Source organism: Pomacea canaliculata, linkage group LG5 (genome assembly GCF_003073045.1).
Source record: "Pomacea canaliculata isolate SZHN2017 linkage group LG5, ASM307304v1, whole genome shotgun sequence".
Classification (NCBI taxonomy): Eukaryota; Metazoa; Mollusca; class Gastropoda; order Architaenioglossa; family Ampullariidae; genus Pomacea; species Pomacea canaliculata.
Window position 1 is genome coordinate 4,120,060 of NC_037594.1, and position 18,343 is coordinate 4,138,402.

At 37.7% G+C, this 18,343-nt stretch overlaps 1 protein-coding gene across 1 annotated transcript; it reads right to left on the reverse strand.

The window, feature by feature from the left end:
- Positions 1-99: 99 nt before the first annotated feature.
- LOC112565156 (integrin beta-1-A-like) lies at positions 100-18,151 on the reverse strand. The gene is given in 24 exon segments (XM_025240474.1): positions 100-999; positions 2,206-2,372; positions 2,889-3,005; positions 3,728-3,854; positions 4,447-4,539; positions 5,172-5,225; positions 5,227-5,282; positions 6,507-6,670; positions 7,132-7,277; positions 7,560-7,721; positions 8,586-8,637; positions 8,920-8,996; positions 9,543-9,728; positions 10,180-10,260; positions 10,753-10,836; positions 11,192-11,284; positions 11,766-11,868; positions 12,088-12,184; positions 12,691-12,831; positions 13,322-13,403; positions 14,039-14,140; positions 16,886-16,980; positions 17,282-17,370; positions 18,008-18,151. Coding segments are annotated over 23 exon segments (2,415 nt in total). The 5' UTR covers positions 17,355-17,370; positions 18,008-18,151; the 3' UTR covers positions 100-936.
- Positions 18,152-18,343: the final 192 nt, after the last annotated feature.

Here is an 18,343-nt window from a genome sequence, read left to right on the forward strand (position 1 = left end):
TAATGTTGAAAAGAAGGTGCATTGATTGGGGAGGGGGTCATGAAGGCCCATGCTCCAGTTGCATATGTTGAAATATATACATGAACTGATCATCTGGTATTAATGCAGAAGCATTTTATTCCATCTTATATTAAAAGCAACACTGTAAAAAGGAGTAGATTGCATAAATGCATGAATTTTGATGATAAAATGTACACAAATAAGATAAACAGGAAATTAAAATGGTGTAACAGTCTAATATTCTTATGTGATGGATATGTATTTATAGGTATGCATATGTAAAACGTTTTATCCTCGGTTGATTAGTTTCATAAAACCACTCTAGGTGCCATAAAAGCAAACAGCTTGAGTGATCTTCAGATATTTATACAGCAAGCTGAGAGTTCTTGGATAGACATAATATTTAATGTATAGATTTTTTTGAGATTCATTATCAATGTCACATCATCCAAAAGAGCACAATCTTCTGGAACATGTTTTAGCTTGTGAACAAGTTCCTTTAAAATATTATCAACTGTTTATTATTTTTAAAAAAGTCTTCATGGATATAAACAAGACTGAATATCTTTTAAGACCAAGTTTGCACGAGGCTTTCAAGCTGACAACTATGTTGGCTGAAATTGAAAAAGAAATAGGATGTGAGACTTTCTCACACTCGATAAATCTGTCATGCATATGTAACCTTGTAAATGATTCACATTGATAGAAAGTCTTGTTAATTCGTCACCTGTTAATATGTGAACCATGCCTCCGGCTGCACTTTATGACAGAACATATTTAGGTTGCATTCCTCGCCTCTTGTCCAATGATTCTGTTGGGTGGATCAATTGAGACTGTGTGTGTGCAGACAGATGCACACCTGGAACCTCGCAGGATAAAGGATCTCCTTAGCTTGCCCAATCAATTTATGATAATTACACATTCACACAAAATTATTCACTGGTGGAAAGTTGGATTCTCAAAGGTACACTGAGGATCTTTGTAGATAGGATTAGCTCCCTGGAAAAAAAAAAGATGTTATCAGCTCCTTGGACAAAGAGACCAATTACACGCAGCCACTTAATACAATATGTACAGAGATTGATTACACTGATAAGCACCACATTAATTAAAAATAATTTTATTCACAAAAAAAAGATTTTGTCTTGCAAGATGCTAACAGTTTGGAAGCTGTTCGTACATCTTGGACACTTCTAACATTTGCCATACCCATTGTCTAAAAGTGAAAATGGTGTTCAATGTTTTGTACAATAACATAAAATTCTTATTGGAAATCAGAGGATAGGAAGAAGACTGAAAGATGCTCATTTTCTTCTATGGCTTCAGTTGATTCTGTTGAACAATCCTTTCTTCAACGATGCCATCTTGGTCCAGTTTCTTGTCTATACACTGACAGCAAGATGAAACATGCAATGTGGCTAAACTTCTTGATGGCTCAAGGCAGCAAAACGTGTGTGACCCACAGAGGTATATCATCAGCATTCTTATCTTTTCTTTCTAATGACTTCTCCAATGACTATTGCAGATCTAAACTCTTAATCTGTGACGGTGAAATGTGTCGCCAGCTGCCCAGACAAATCTGGTTCTCTTTTTTCTTCTGTCTCCAAGATTTTTTTTTAATTCCCTAATTTATGCATTTATTTTAATTTCCTGGACCTTTTGGATAACAAAGTACTGTATTCATTCAGTTAGTGCTTCTCTTTTTATTATTATTATTCCCATTTCCGTGTTATACCCTTTTATTTCCTGTTGTCTTGGTTGATTTCTTCAATTTCTCCTTATCATGATTATTATTATTGTTATTATTAATATCATTTGTAAAGCACCATGAACGTACTCACAGGGCTGGGATACGGCGTTATAAAATAACCATTATTATTACATCAAATCATGTGATAAACCCGACACCTGTTTACAGGGCTGACTGTCCATGGTTTTTTACAGGTCACTCCTGTTTCCTCTGTGTGTGTATATATATATAAGAGAAAGAAAGTCATGAATGATGGTAAACGAATTTATAAGAAACATTCAATGCCTCCTGATTGCATGTGCTCACAAAGCACTCTGACCCTGCCTTCGCTAATGGGGTAGGGCACTAAATAAACAAACATTATAATTATTATTTTTTAAAAAGCACTACTTGCAGTCTTTAACCCACCTTTTTCCACCCTGGTGCCATAAAGTGTAGAAGTGAACACTACTTACTGTTTCCCATTTAGTACGCTCTTTTTCCCTCAAGAATTCAGCATACTCTGCAGCATCCCGCCGATTTCGAATAAAGATAAAGATGCAGAGAGCTAGAAGGGGAATCAGCACAATGCCAGCAACCACCAGCCCGACGATCATGGCAACATTGACCTCCTCCGGGCAGTCTATCCACAGAGACAACATTTTTATCACTAAGACTTTGCTGATGATGTGATCACAGTGCAATGTTTAAATGCTACAAAATGTAAAGCACTGGCCTTACTACAGTTCTAGTAGTAATTAGAGGCATGACAAGGGTACAAATCAAATCTCCCTGCCCCCTCCCTCTTTTTAGATGTTTGCAAAAATTTGTACACAAAGCTAAAAGATTATTTAGGGAGCATTATCTATGTATAGTGACTGAGATAAGTATAGATCACCAGGACCTGCATGATATTCACCACCTTTCATATTCAGAAAGTATATATGTGTGTTCATGCACTTACGTACATAAAAATGTACACCCAGTGTGTGAAACACATGACTACATTTACATCTCGTAGCTATTCATGCAGATAGCATATGCAGTTTCCATCTATTATCAAACAAAATTCATTTAACACATCATCATGTCAGTATACATTTATAAACAATTTATAACCACACTTTCACACTCCTATGGCATGAAAAAAAAGACTCACCTTTATTTTTCTGCACCTTGATAACGACATTGTTGTTTTCATCATATACATAGGTGAAATAGAACAGGCATTCATCGGTGTCGCGGAAGTTACACTTACGGATACGTCCTCCCTCCTCTGAAATGCATTTATGAGCTTGAATACAGTAATTCGTTCAAGAAAGATAAACTAGACATTTTCACTTCAGCTCATTAATGATCTATTTAGTGGTCAGATAACATGTTGGAAGGGCAAGCCAGATAGGTCATTCCAAACAGCTAAATTTGCTATAAAATATAAGAAGGCTAAAATGATTGCTTGTGTTTAACTATCCTGCCACTGCCTGTTGTGCATATGGACCAAATCGCTACTAACAAAATGTCAGTTTTATTGCAAATGCAATGATTATTTTGTTTTAGCTGGATCCAGACAGGCTGCACAAGAGAATGGTAGATAAAGATGGTCCATTGATGAAATGGTCATGTGAGATGTTAGAGACTATACTTTTTCCCAGGGTCAGCTTTTGTAAGTTTGGTGCCCATCTCCTCTCACTCCCTGCCTTACCTTCTCAATCCTATACAGCCAGATACCCACTCTACAGCTGTCATCTGTGTGAAGCACACTGCATCACATGGGTATCAAACCTGCTAGTGGGCATGTCTTCAAATGTTCTAATCATGAAGGTATCTGCTCCTCCAAGAAAGGTAGATTGAGCTGACTGGTCCAATATCTGTGTGTTTATATATATACATATCATTTTAGGGAACTGGACACCTATCCTCATCAGTCTACTGTGTGTGGTGGTGGTATGGGAGATGTTTGTTCAGGAAAACAAGACTTATAAATGAACAGACTCGAACCTTCCAGTACATCTGTAATGATGACCTCAGGGCATTTCTCTTTGCATTCTTCTGGACCATACTTTCCTGCATTAAACCCACGACACTCTGCACAGTCACGATACTGTGTACACCTGCTGGGACAGCTCTGTGACAAGACAATCTTACAGGATTATAAATGTCAAAAATTTAAAGCTAACTACATCTATCAAAACATTTTCTATGCTCCCAAAGGCTTCTCTTCATTGACAAAACTGTTTGTATATGGTACACTGCACAACAAAATGAAATTTAAGAATTGCCTGGACTCCAGAAGCAAATTCCATTAAACGATGCTTTTTAATCATCATCCACTATTGCCCCCATCAACATTAAAATCTGTTTCATTCTAGCAGGTTTTCTTGATCACATTTGAGCATTCAAATTGTGTACAAAAAAGGTAATTATCTTTATGTGATTAATATAAAGTTGTTTGTAAAACTGTTAATCCTGCTGAAATCAAAATAGGCTACCAAAATAGAAATCTTTTAGGATTTTCAAAGACTGAGACATAAAGCTCTTCATCTCAATGGAAATGAACACAAATTATCGTAATGAAACATAGTATCAACTAAAACTAGCTATGAGAGTAAATATAATTATCTGTATGAATAAATAACAAAAAGCAATTCTATAATTTTTATTTCAGCACACAAAGCCCCAGTATCTCATTGAGGAGAGAAGAACTAATCAAAACTTACTGGACATTCTTCACAGGTAGGACCTATGTACTGAGAATCAGAATTGCACAAACAGCGGCCACACTCACACACTCCTTGATTGTTGCACTCCAGCTGAAACAGGAATACATGCTCAGTAACCAAAGTGACTAACCAAGGGTCTGGGAGGTGTGACTCTCAGATAAAACCTCTGACATTAGTGATATGTATTGCCATGGCTTTGTGATGAGATATTAATTTAGTTGTACAGGGGAGTGTCTCAAAACTATCAGTCTTCATTAAAACAACAACATACAGCAAAAATATCTATAAACATTAAACATCAAAAGAATAAGTGATGGATGGAGGGGGTACACTTAACAGAAAAGGGCAGATTATTCTTGTAAGCATTCTCTGTGCATAGGCTGCTTTTAGTCCCCAATTCCATATTTTTCAAAGAGAAGCAAGTCTATGTCTACTACTTGTTTACTTGGTCTGCTCTTGAGGTAGACTGCTTTCATGGAAAATATTCTTGACAATGAAGATTTTTCAGAGACTCATTTAAAATATAATTATTTTACTGAATGGAAAAGTTTGAGTTCTCATCATCATTTTCATCCGCATCCAGGCCCTCATAAAGTCTATTGATCTCAATGCTCTTTGGGTGTACTTCTGAAGATTTCCTGGCAGTCATTACAATAAACAGTAAAGTATAAATGACTTCAACAAGTTACAAGAGAAAATAATTGACAGCCATAGCAGCTCACCCCATTGGAAGCCATGCATGTCGAGTTGTCTGTGGAGCAGTCACAGGCAGGTCCCAGACCACATGTTCAGACATTCACAGTTTCCACAAACACACCGTCCACGACCTGGACCTGAATAGCATAGATTCTTATTACACACTGAGTTGTCTCTACACAAGTGTAACAGGGTTGGCCTACCACACAGCACATGCTTGCAAATGGAGATAACCCAAGTGTAAGGTGTTTAATCTTTACTAGGCATCAGTAATGAACAATATGTATGCCTGGACCCTAACACCCTTTTGGCAGGCATGTACGATGAAACCATCACAACCTGCATTAATAATCTGACACGTTGGCTGGTCTGACCCCATTTCCTGGCTTCCTTTGTTCTTCAACTGGTGATAGCCACTCCTCAACTCTGCAAAATCTGCTGCTGGCTGTCTAAAGTCATGACTGATATGACCCTGAGAGCTGTACCTGCTATGATTCTATTCTTGCCAAGGTGACGAGGGTGGGGTAGGGGGAGGGGTGGTGTTAGTGCCTTGGTCCCATCTTGGTTCCTCTTGGAGCTGGCACTGCTGGGGTTTGTGCCTAACCAGAGGTAGCCTCCACCTTGCTGCTATCTGATTTGCCCACTCTGATCTGAACAGGTTCAGTTGCAAGATAGTGCCACATGCCAGTCAGGCTGGTGCCTAATGCTGTCTCTACCACTCAGACAACAGAGCCTCTTAAAGCAGGATTTTTAGCAATATGGCTTAGTGCTTTACAATAGCATTCAACTGCAATGGATACCAGGACATGCAGAGATTGCTGACAAAGGAAGGCAGCACCAAAGAGCAGCCACCACTGTCTTTCAAACAAGAAATCAAGCACGCTAATGGCAAACAAAAGGAAGTCAGCACTATAACAAACCTGGTAGAAGCACTCAACACATAGACACTCTCCAGCAATGAACAATCATACTCCACCTAAGGATCAGACACTGCAGCTTCAACAGCTACCTCAAGAGAATTGGCATAAAAGCCTCAGCTTTATGCCTATGTGGAGAAGCAGACCAAATGTCACAGTATTTCTTGAAATCCATCAACAAGAGGCCAAGCTTTAGGAGTCAGGTGTTGACCTACACCAGATAGCAGATTTCACACCCGCATAAGACAAAGGATGTAAGATGCAACTAGTTCAACACAAGAAGAAGAAAAAAAGAATAGCACTTAAGGACGTCTTACAATATATGAACATCTAGTAATATGTATCCTGCAAAAAGTCAAGTTTGTCGATTTTTTTAATGGGTAAAAGAAAGACTTTCAAAAATATTTTAATGACTTAAATAATAATAAATTAAGCAACACTCACCACCACATAAAGAACTGTCATCTGAACTGCGAGGGCAGCTTAAGTCATCACACTCGCAGTACTGTCCACTGTATCGACGTCCACTATCAGAGCTAGAGCTAAAGCATCTGCACTCACCACAGACGCATTCGCCATGACCAGTGCATATGAGACTGTCATTCTGGCTGAAAATTATTTTTGCTGAAATAATGAATCTTCCACAGAACTGCTCTCCTTTTGCTAGGAGTAACGTTTTTTGATTCAATGAATAACTGAAGAAAAATTGTTCCCTAGACAATATTTGCAATATAAGACTATACCTACTGCTTTATCCATCTATATTCATTGCTTTATTTGGATTGTATCCATTGCTTTTTTCAGGTTGTATCCATTGCTTTATCCAGACAATATCCCCTGCATTACCCATGCTATATCTACTACTTATCTGGACTATATCTACTACTTTCTCCAGACTATATATCCACTGCTTTATTTAGGCTGACTGCTACTTTATCTGGAATATACCCAATGCTTTATCTGCTTTGTATTTTTGATGAGTTGCCCCTAGAATGTCAGTATATCACCTTTTTTAATTACAAAAGATCACAAAAGTTCTTAATGATGTGGCAAGAGCACTGTTACTCACTTTGCACGACACAAAGAAAAAGATTCTTCACTGGAGATCTTGGTCTCATCACATTCACATTCACGGCCATGTCGACCAGGATTGCATTTACAGATGCCACATTCAAAAGTACCTTGACCATTTGAACATTTGGTACTGTTTTGTTCCTGATCAAAATATCAAGTATAGAATAAAAAAAAAAAAATTGTGAATCTTATTTGCTCTTGGTATTCTTTAGATTTGCTTATTTTGCTCATCAATTAAATTATTCTTTTATGAAAGTAAATCTTTGTTCTTTTTAATGTTAAATGCCAAAATGTTGTTGCTTGTTTGTGTGTGTGTGTGTGAAAAAGACAATTAAGAGAGAGAAAGCACAGAATGCCTCAGTGACATGGATTTACCATGCACACTCTACTCCAAAGCTAACATTTAAATGGCAAAATACTCACCCTCACAGATGGTCCCTCGCAATCACAGTCACAGGCAATTTTCAGGTTGATGGTGAGTTTTTCTGCCAGACCAACAGCTGCTATGTCTACTGACCGCTCAATAACCCCAGTGTGACCTTCACATGCTTTAGTGGTGACTGTCATTGTGACATTAAATGTTACCTGTAATGATAAGATATTCATTACCAATAAAGAAAGGGTTTATTTAGCTAACATGAAAATCTAAAATCTTACCTTAATTTATTAATGCTTTCAGTAACATAAATGAAATCAAGTGGATAGGCATACTGAAACTTCAGCAATTAGTGAGCGTTCAAGCCCCCACCCACTCATAAACCTACAACTATGATTTATACAAAGTTTTGAAAACATTAATTAAGCTATAAAGTATTTCATACATCACAGAGCTTTGTTGTCTTGTAGTAAAATGTAAAGCAGGGCTGTTGTCCACACAAGATGTTTATAAACATATGAATTTCAGTTTTAAAAAGTCTATTCTCACACATTCAACAAATAAACGCAAAATATGCATCAATATCTCACAAATATAATTTTCATGTCATCTTTGTCACTGTTTAACTCGATCCCTGTACAATTAGTAACTGATGCAGTCGACTCTAATAAAACACTAGGCAACCATATTTTCCATGACACTTTCATGAAAAATGCAAAACTGGGTGCCAAAAAGTGGAAAAATGAAGAGAATTTTATGAGAAAATAGTCACTAAATAAAGTGTGACTTTCTTTGGAAGCTCTTTATTTTTCAACCGTATATTAGAAGCAGTGTGACTGAATAATCTACCAAAGAGAACACCTGAGTGCATATATGCAGTTTGTTATTATCAAACACTAAACAAAACATTTCCACAATCTTGTAGCAGCATGTTGATTTACTGGTAGGTGTTGGGGCAACTGCTTAATAATCTCTGCCTCATGATCTTGATACTGGTCACTAAGCCCAGATCAGAAAAAAAACTGAAAACAAGACTCAAGTTTTATACAAATAAAGAGGAAACAATTTCTTACACTATCTTTGATCTCCAGTCCATCACAGGAATCAGTCTCCTTTAGGATTTCTCTGCAAAGCACACATACACATGTTCACATCACTACATACCACAATGTAATATTTTATATAAGACACAATTTTGCTGAGCATCAGCAATGGTCATGAAAATCTTTGTTAAAATTGGCCGAATTGCATGGTTAAAATTTGTAATGGAACATATTTAACATTATCAAAAATTATCTTTTTTACCATCAGTGCCTCGATCATTGCATGTCAACATGTGTAATCAGCTATCAGCTTAGCCAATAAATAAAGGCACAAAGGACAATAAGAAGAATAAAATCTACTCACTCTAGACATTTAGATTTGAATGTAAATTCCACATCATCTGCCTTCCTTGGTACAAACTCTATTTTGGATCTCAGTTTCTACAAAATTGATAAAGAAAAATGTATGCATACATTCGCACCTCTCCACCATTCATTTTCTCTCCCAACCCTTCGATCTCTTTTCTCTCCATCATGTATCTCATTGATCATCTAAATGTACAGGAGGTAACAAACCACGTGCAATTCACTGCATTTGGAATTTCAGAAACATGTCCGTTGATCTTTTATTACCTTGCCTTGTGTATATATGATGCTGGCAACTGTAATGGTTTAATTAATTGTTAATTATAACATATTCACCCCTGAAAATTTTAACACTCAGTACAAGCAAGTTTGCTTTGGGATGGTTTTGTTGCTAAATATTATAAGCTAACATACGAAATATACAAAAACTAATTTGACATATTAATATGTTGATAGTGTGTGTGCGCATTCATGCACCTGAATGTATGAATTCATGCATGTAAAGCAAGTCTATGTAAGTGTATGTGTGTGTTTGTGCAGTTTTTCTGAGATGAGTAAACTAGTTGTTGTTCCCCCAATCAGAAATTATAGCAACATGTATAAGGCAGAGTCAAGACTCACATCATAGTTGTCTCGAATAAGCTGTATGATGTTTTCTGATTGTGATTCAAGTGTCCCAACGCTGGAACCCGACAAAATATTTTCCAGGCGCTTATAATGAGAGACAACATTAGGCATCACAGCGAAAATAATGTTAGTGGACTTATCACGCAGTTTGGCTGCAATCTGGCTGACTGAAGGATAGTCCTGCAAAAAATAATGATAGGAAAATCTTCCTCACTAAAAATCATTTTTAATAGTCTCATATCTATTTATTATTTAGTTCATGAATATATAATACTTAAATCCATATTACAAGTTGTCATCATTGCCATCAGATGTTAGGCTATCACTATACAGTATGCTGTAATAATTACTCATAGAGCTGTCAGGGGCATTCAAATTTTCATGTTTGTAAATTTTATCTAATCTGTATGGTCTTCATGCTTAACAATTACACAATATATAATGAAGACACGTAAATGGCTCATGAGCACAACTCCATTAACCCCATGACAATTTAACCTCACAAACTTAGCAACAGAAGACAAAGAAAAACTCAATAGATAAAACAAAATGCCACAGCAAACATTTCATCAATCACGTTGCAACAAACTTGAAAGATAGCTAAGCAACAATATAGGTATAACTGACTCACATAAATGTTGTCAGCTGGGTTATATGATTGCTCGGCATTCAAATGGCAATTTCCATCATACATTTTAGCTGCCCCACCAAACTGAAACAAACAAAATGTTACTTTAAAAAAATAATAACACTTCAAGAAGACACCCATATTCTTCATTTGCACAAACACATGAAACACCCACACCCACCTCCACCTGCATCCCAACCCCCACATACACAGACACGTCCATGCTTATTAATAACATTCCCCATGTGCAGCACACTCATATCTCCCAATAACCTAGTTGCAAATGTTTTAAGGGAACTAAATTACTGGATATGTTTATTATCTCCTCTTTCATTTTGCACCAAATGCCCAAATATGGCTTAGTTGATCAATGAATTAACAAGCACTTTTAAGCATCCATAAATAGAAAAGGTATTTTCACAACTGAAAATTATCATACATTTAAAATACATATCCAGGAAACATAAATACTGAAAATCTTCCTAGAAAAGTAAATGCAGATATTCTATTCTTGAATTAAAATAAAATGAAACATCATATGAGAGAGAAATATTTATATGTATATGTAAATATTACCAAGCCATCTCCAGCCAAGTGGAAAAGAGAGTTTGAAGCATAAACAACAATTCTTCGGCTACGTTCTCGCCAACCAACATCTTTCTTTAATCAAATAAAGACAAATATATTTAACAGTGAAGCAGAGAAAAATATATATGTTACCAAGGAAAGATACATAAAAATATAATGCTAATTAATGCAATATTTATGTTAATTATTGCAGCTTATTTAAAAGCTTATAAAATCCAGGTTAAAAGAAAGTATTTTCACAGAGCTTAATTGGATTTGCCAAAAGAGGATAAACCTTTTCCTTTAATGATTCTTTGTTGGAGTAAAAATTTTCTGGCTTTGATTACTATTCATTACCACTTTCTACTGATAATATTTTTGCTTGTTTTTATGATAATTATGATGTTTTATTTAGGTCAGTACACTGTTCGATGATCCTTTTCCTCACCTCGCAGGCAAGTGTCTGCATAAGACCATCCATCCCACCTTCCGAGTCATCGAAACTTTGGGAAACAGCTTTGATTGCTTCCTCCATCTTTGGCTGTACAATAATGAACATACTTTAACTGTTTCACATAGGTACAGCACAATTAATAGTTTTTTCTTTGTTCTGTGAGTTCATATGGAAAAACAAATTCATGCTAGTATTGGTGTTTCATGTATACTTGGGTCTGTTTTTGACTTATATTGAAGAACAAATATATGACTTATGACCTCCCAAGTGTTTATTGAAAGGCTACAAATTGTCTGCATGAATCTCAGAATTTAACTTTTTGAGTAAAAATACATGTACAAAGAAGCGGAAAAAATGGAAACTCAACAATGGATGAGATTAAGGTATTTTAATGCTTTTGGATGAAATATGTCAGTGCGGCAATTCCATGATCAGTATGATGAACCTTAATACTAGAAATTGCATAAATTTAAAACATTAAAGATTCAGAGCATCAATGTCTATCATTTAAGAATAATTTGTATTGTAACTTACCTTGATCTTTAATTGAAAGGTTGTAGATACTTACAGCAAACTTAGCCACATCTTCTGACAGGGGTAGTTGGTTGATGAAGTCATGAGGTTTTCTACAAGTCTGATCAGACTCTTTCAAAGGGCATCGATTCTTAAGCCTGCCAGTCAAAGAGCAGGAAAACCTTTAAACACTAAATAAAATCATACAAACTGTGTAATGCTTACAATGTAAAAATCCCAAATTTCTATGCCCTATACAAAAAGAAAGTTTTTGGTCACTCTAAAATTGTTATGCAGCGAAACACAATTTTATGCTATGTGTATTGTATTTTATTTTATTCATATTATGACCATGCAATGCTTGTTTAGTAACTTACATCTGATCAGTCCAGGGTATGTATGGCATGACAAATTTGTCAACGAATGTTCCAAACCCTAGATGAAAATTTTTGGTGATGTTCTCCAAGCTGGGAAATGCACAAAAAGAATTATGTATTAGTGATTACATTACACGAACAGGGTCACAGTTATTATGCATGATGTACACTAACAAAAAAAAGAATGAAAGCAACTGTAGCAAAGTTTTCATGATTAATATTAACAGGCTGTCAAAAGATAAAACACTTGCATAATGCTTACAAATAAGACAATGCATTCTATACCACACAAAAGGAATCATATGACACTGCTTACTCAATGTCTAGATAATTATTCTAATTGATTTTTTTTTTTGCACTGTTACTCTCATTCTTTCTCTATGACTACACTTATAAAATGACTGTTGTAGCATCCTCAAAAGCCAGAACCTAATCACGACAAGCAAATGTTGGAGTTTTTTTTAAATCTTCCTCACAGCTGGAATCGGGCAACTCTCTTTATCTCATGAATAATCATCTTCTAGCACATCCCTTTCTCTTGTCTGCCCTAAGGGGCAAAATCCTATTTCACAAAGTTACAGTTAGAAAATCCTGTTGACTCACGAATGTCACGGCCCAAAGCTACAAGATTCTTTTGGGCCTTCTCTTCCTTTACCATGGTATAACTCAAGTCCAGCAAAAAGTATAGATCCACAGGGTAGTTCTCAGCCTGGCGAAATGTCAGACTAAAGGTGACTGGGTCATCTGAGGAAGCAAACAAATGTGAAAAATTACACAAGCTTTTATTAGAAACTTTCTTTTTCTTCTTCTTTTGTCTTCTTTAACTGTTTAATCCATGAAAATTTATGTTTGTACATATAAAATAATATCACAAGAATTTTTGTTTTTTTATGTATTTGATAAAGGTATCAAGAAGTTAGGGATCAAGGAAAAGGGACAGGGTAGATATACAGGTAAAGCAGAGGGGAGAAAATTGAAGAGCAAGAACTATATAGAGCTTAACCACCTTCAAAATGAAGTCCAATTATTTTTTATGTGCTTGCTTTATAAACTTTATAGCAATATATATGTTACTAATTGTAAGTATTCACATGTAGTAAATAAAGACTAACTTAAAAAAATAAATGGTTTATATCTAGCAGAATGGCCATTGTTTTGCTGTGAATGTGAGAAGGAATTTCAATGTATGAGTGTATAAGTGTAAGGGCTGGTTGAGACTTTGTGCATCTCTCACTTGGTCTGGTCGTAATATCCAGGACTTGAGGCTGGACTTGTATCGGCTGTTGATCTTTATCGCTTCCTCGCACCTTGTCATTCTGTAACCAAGGTCATGCTACTGAGAAGGGCCCCTACCCCTTAGAGAATGCTTATTATCACCCCACCGCCACAACTTCTATATGAGACCACATAACTGGGTTAGATAGCTGCAGGCGTTCCGGTGGCACCATGGTTAGCGCCTGTCACCAATACAAAGAGGGTTGGCTGTCCTTGGTTCAGCTCTCATCTCAGGTACACTGTTTTTTTCTCCACATCAGGCATCTGTTTACAGGACTGGCTGCCTTGCCATGAAATAGTTTTAGTTGCTGGCTCAGATAAAAAAAAAACCATATTCCCCACCCCACCCCCATGCAGTTAGCTGCACATGATTTGCATGCTACTAGGAGAAATAAAATCAGTCTCCTATGTACTGTATCTTACACATTTATCTGAATTTACTTGATTTTTTTTTTTTTGAGGGGGGTGGTTATTGCACTAGGATCTGCGCCTGCTTTATATTTACCACTCTACTGAGTACTGACAAGACTTCTTTTGATGATGTCATGCTGACAGTAAATGGTGGTCAGAGTAGTTTACATTGTTCTTTAACATCCTGCTGAAAAGAATTACTTAAAACAAATTTGTTTTTGACCATGTCATGCTCACAGCAGATGTGGTGGTTAGAGTAACTTACCTTTGTCACATTTACACTGCTCTTTAACCATACAATACTGTTTGTACAAGTGGAGAGCAGTTGTTCATAAATGTTGCAACGAGAAGTGGTACGTGGCAAATTCTAGATGAAGAAGTAAACAACAGAAGTATGAAATTTTAACTTTAACTTTTTAACATGAACAAATTAATTACAGTTTTTCCACTGCATAGAAATATTAGAATAATATGGATCAGTAGCAGAGAAAAGTACATTTGTTAATGCTTTAAAAGTATAAATAATTTTGAAACATTATCTATCATATAAATGATAGATGACATGACTATGTGGAGACTAACAGGTGTGATAACCCACCCTGGCTGAGTGAAACAAACAAATCAACACAATTCAAATCCAGCCGGACTGTATAGGCTCTAAATTTGTTAGACTATCATCACGAAACACCTGGTATTCCATGTTAATTGACGGAGCCCTAGAATGGCTCCAGGTCGCCAATCTCAAGAAGGTCGGAAACCAACACCATTCCAAGAAGTCGAGAGGATGCAATTTACAGTGTGAGGCAACGAAATGGCGAGCAATGCAGAATAACACTATAGGGCCTCATATCCCACAACCCAAATGACGGAGAGTATCTATAGTCTTTAACATTAACAGGTAGCCAGCAGTTTCTGAATGAACAGTCACAGAGACAATTCACCACCTTCGCCTGAAACAATCCAAGCTCCAGTCCATTACCAGATGGACACCTCTCAAAAACCCTCACCTAGTATCTCTTCTTATACTGTACTAGTAAGCGGGGGCCTTCTAGCTGAAGCAAAACGCTCCATGAAAGAACTTCTACATCCCATGATATCCCTAAGAAGATCCAGATGGGAAGGTTCAGAATCTCTGGCGCCGGATGAAAAGCTTATTGAGGGGTTGTTTCAATGGGGTCCGGATGGCTGGTAGCTTCCGCGGTACTACCATCGACAACTGCGTGTGCGGACGTTTCGCCGCCGGACGTTTCGGAGTCGGACGTTTTGCCGACCGGCGTTTCGCCGCCGGACGTTTCGCCGCATTATGTCAGAGAGAGAGAGAGCTTACTTACTTCTCAAAGAATGAAAGTAACTACTAGATTACACAATAATTCTTTATTTCAAACAAATTTTACACACAGACTTCACAGACAGTTCACTTTGATTGTCACAGATTATGCGCAACAACTTTGAGAAAAAACATTGATACAATGGCGAGAGAAATGTGTGAGCTAACGGTTCACATGAGGAGGGATAGTGAGAGAGAGTTCACTGATACATTGATACAATGGCGAGAGAAATGTGTGAGCTAAGGGGCGTCACACACTTGACTTCGGCTAAAGGTCCCGTGTGAAATGCCGAAATGAAGTGCCCCGCGCCGAAACGTCCGGCGGCGAAACGTCCGGTCGGCAAAACGTCCGACTCCGAAACGTCCGGCGGCGAAACGTCCGTGTACCGACAACTGCCCAAACAACTGATCGGAGACTAGTGACACAAAGGTCAAAAGGTTGTGCTCCCAATGCGTGGCAAACAGAGCCAAAATAGGACAAGTCCAGAAATAGAGATCACAGATCGAAGTGGATAATCTGTTCCTTCCTTCCTACTCAAGGCAACTGCAAAATTAAGCATTCCAGAGGCCTGAAAGTCTTAACCCCTCCTGGGATGATGTCTGAACAGAACATGCTGACCACGGACTTGATAGCCATCCAGCGCTGTCACGGACGCTACTCTCCCAAGATCAACACACACACGACTTCCACGCGCGTTCTTTTAACAAAACAAACACCTGTCCATTGGCTTCTCGTCTTTTCATTGACGTGTACGTGGATTGCTGTCTGTCTGCCGAGACCAACGCTTGCCTCTTGCGAAGTTCTCCGCTGTTAGTAATACAAGTAATGGTAATACAAGTTTGTGCATTTTTCTCATGAAACAATTCAACAATACTTTTGCCATGAAATCAGAATTTAGATTTCAGGACAATATAAAAACATATTTGTTTACCTTGACTCGGCAAGGAACTAACGGCACAGATTCCGCTGTCTGTATTGAATGAACTACCCCAACTCTGTAACTCTGTCGGTCAGATCATAAGGACAATCAAGATGGGCTTCACCCTCTGTCTGTCTTGACCGTGTAGAAGTCAAAGGTCCAGATAAACGGAGACTGCAGTCTGAGCCTTCAAGCGGCTCAGGCCGATAACCGCTTCCACGATCCGGGTAAACACCCAAGATGCCAGGCACAGTTCCACAGGCCTCATCACCACTGACAAACTCTGTGGAAGGTGAGCTGCTGACAGGCGCTTCAGGCCGTTCAAAAAGGTAACTGTCATGTCCTACTGTTCTGTGGTCGTTTGACCGGAACAGGTTTGGACAGCTGGATTTGAGGTAGCTAGTGGGTGATCTCCACACAGTCATGTCATCTGGTACAGTATGAAGAAGAAACTGTTAAGCTGCTACTGAAGGGGGAGGTCCCATAGCTTAGTGGTCCCTGTGCTTGACTGTGGAACACTGGTGGTTTGAGGCTAGTTCCTAAAGTTTAATCACTCTCCTAACACACAAGGCAACAACCTACTAGAAATGGCTACAGGTTAGCTGATTATATGAAGGGAAGTAACTTAACAGAAAAGGGTACCCATTATATGAAGAAAAGTAACAACAAAAATGGGTACTGGTACCTGATTATATGAAGGAAAGTAAAGGCAGTGGAATAAGAAGATTGAGCTCCATATTCCACAAGCTATATCCTATATAATATAAAACCCTATAATGTGGACCAATTACATTCCCTCCCTGTTTTCCCACTAGGCTGTGAGACCCTTGACCCTTTACTATTAGAGGAAAATACAGGAATGTACCACTGAGGAGCACCATGCACAGACATTTGCTGTGCGAAGACAGTCACTGCATGTTTCCAAACCAATGCATGGGTTACTGGTTTGTGCCTCTGGAACTGCATATTAAAAAATCAAATGTTTGTACTTGGAAATGCAATAATATGGGCAGAATCATATAAATCACCAATCGCATAAAAAAAATTCATCACACAAAAATGGTGATATCTAAATGGTGGGTCAAGTTATAGGCATTCTGCATGAATCAAATTAACCCAGAACATTACTCAGGCTCAGAAATGTATGTACAAATAGTTAAACCCTGAGTATAGGGGCGTAATGCTACATCTGGGGTCAAATCAGGTCACCCTGAGTAATGCTAGTATCAATTATGTTCCTTTTCACTTCTAGTTATCTCACCTCTCAACTCCTCTGCATGGCAGAACAGACCAGAAGTTACTAACACCAGCCTCAGCAAATGTAACTCCATCATGGAACACCTCTGTCTACTGTAAATAGAAAGTCACTTGCAAACCCTTGGGATGCTTATGAACATAATAATACTGGGCACTCAGCATGAAAGAGATAATAATTAATCTTCATAATCTTGCTCAATGCCGTTTAAGCCTTTAAGCATGATGCATATTATAGGTTGAACATCAGCTCTCATTATTTGGATTTAATTGTAATTATCTAGAATCATGCAGCAGGAAAAGTACAGCAGGTTTTCTTTATAAACATTGTCACACACACAGACACGAACACATATACACGCATGCACACACACACAGGTCTCACACAATATGCACAATGCAGTCGATACATATATGGTCATAAATACAGATCCACACCAAAATAAGGAAATGTCTGTCAAGTGATTATGTTCTGATATTATTACACGTATGTTTACAGTTGCACCGGAAAATTTTGTTCCTACAACTCTGAAGTATCATCGGAATAGGTCGCTGGATGAGCACATTTTATTTTAAGCACAACTCATAAAGACGCAAAGATGGATGCAACTTTTTCTGGCCAAAATTAAGTCTGCAGTAACAAAAAATATCGTTAACAAAACCTGTAGCATGATTGATGTTGATGACCAATAAGAGCAGGCCTGCACGATAAAAGATACATTAAAATGTGTACCTGTGTTAGGTTTTTGTGATGTCTGTTTTTCTGGGTCGAGGCTTCGGTGAAGCCCTTCTTGCATGAATCAGCTTATAGAGAACTGTGACCCGATATTTTTCTCTACACTTCGCACTGGCCATGGACCAGCAGCAAAAGGAAATCCACTTCCTGTAAGCGAGGCTGTGCTGAGCCGCAAGAGCATCCATGGAGTTCATTGTGTGTAAGAGAGAAAAGCCCCTTTCTGTGCACCCACATCCCCCTTCCCGATACATGTACATGTGCACTGATTATTGTCATCATACAATAGTCTGAAAGATCAGTGCATCTTGCTTTCGTTTTCGGTACAAGGATGGG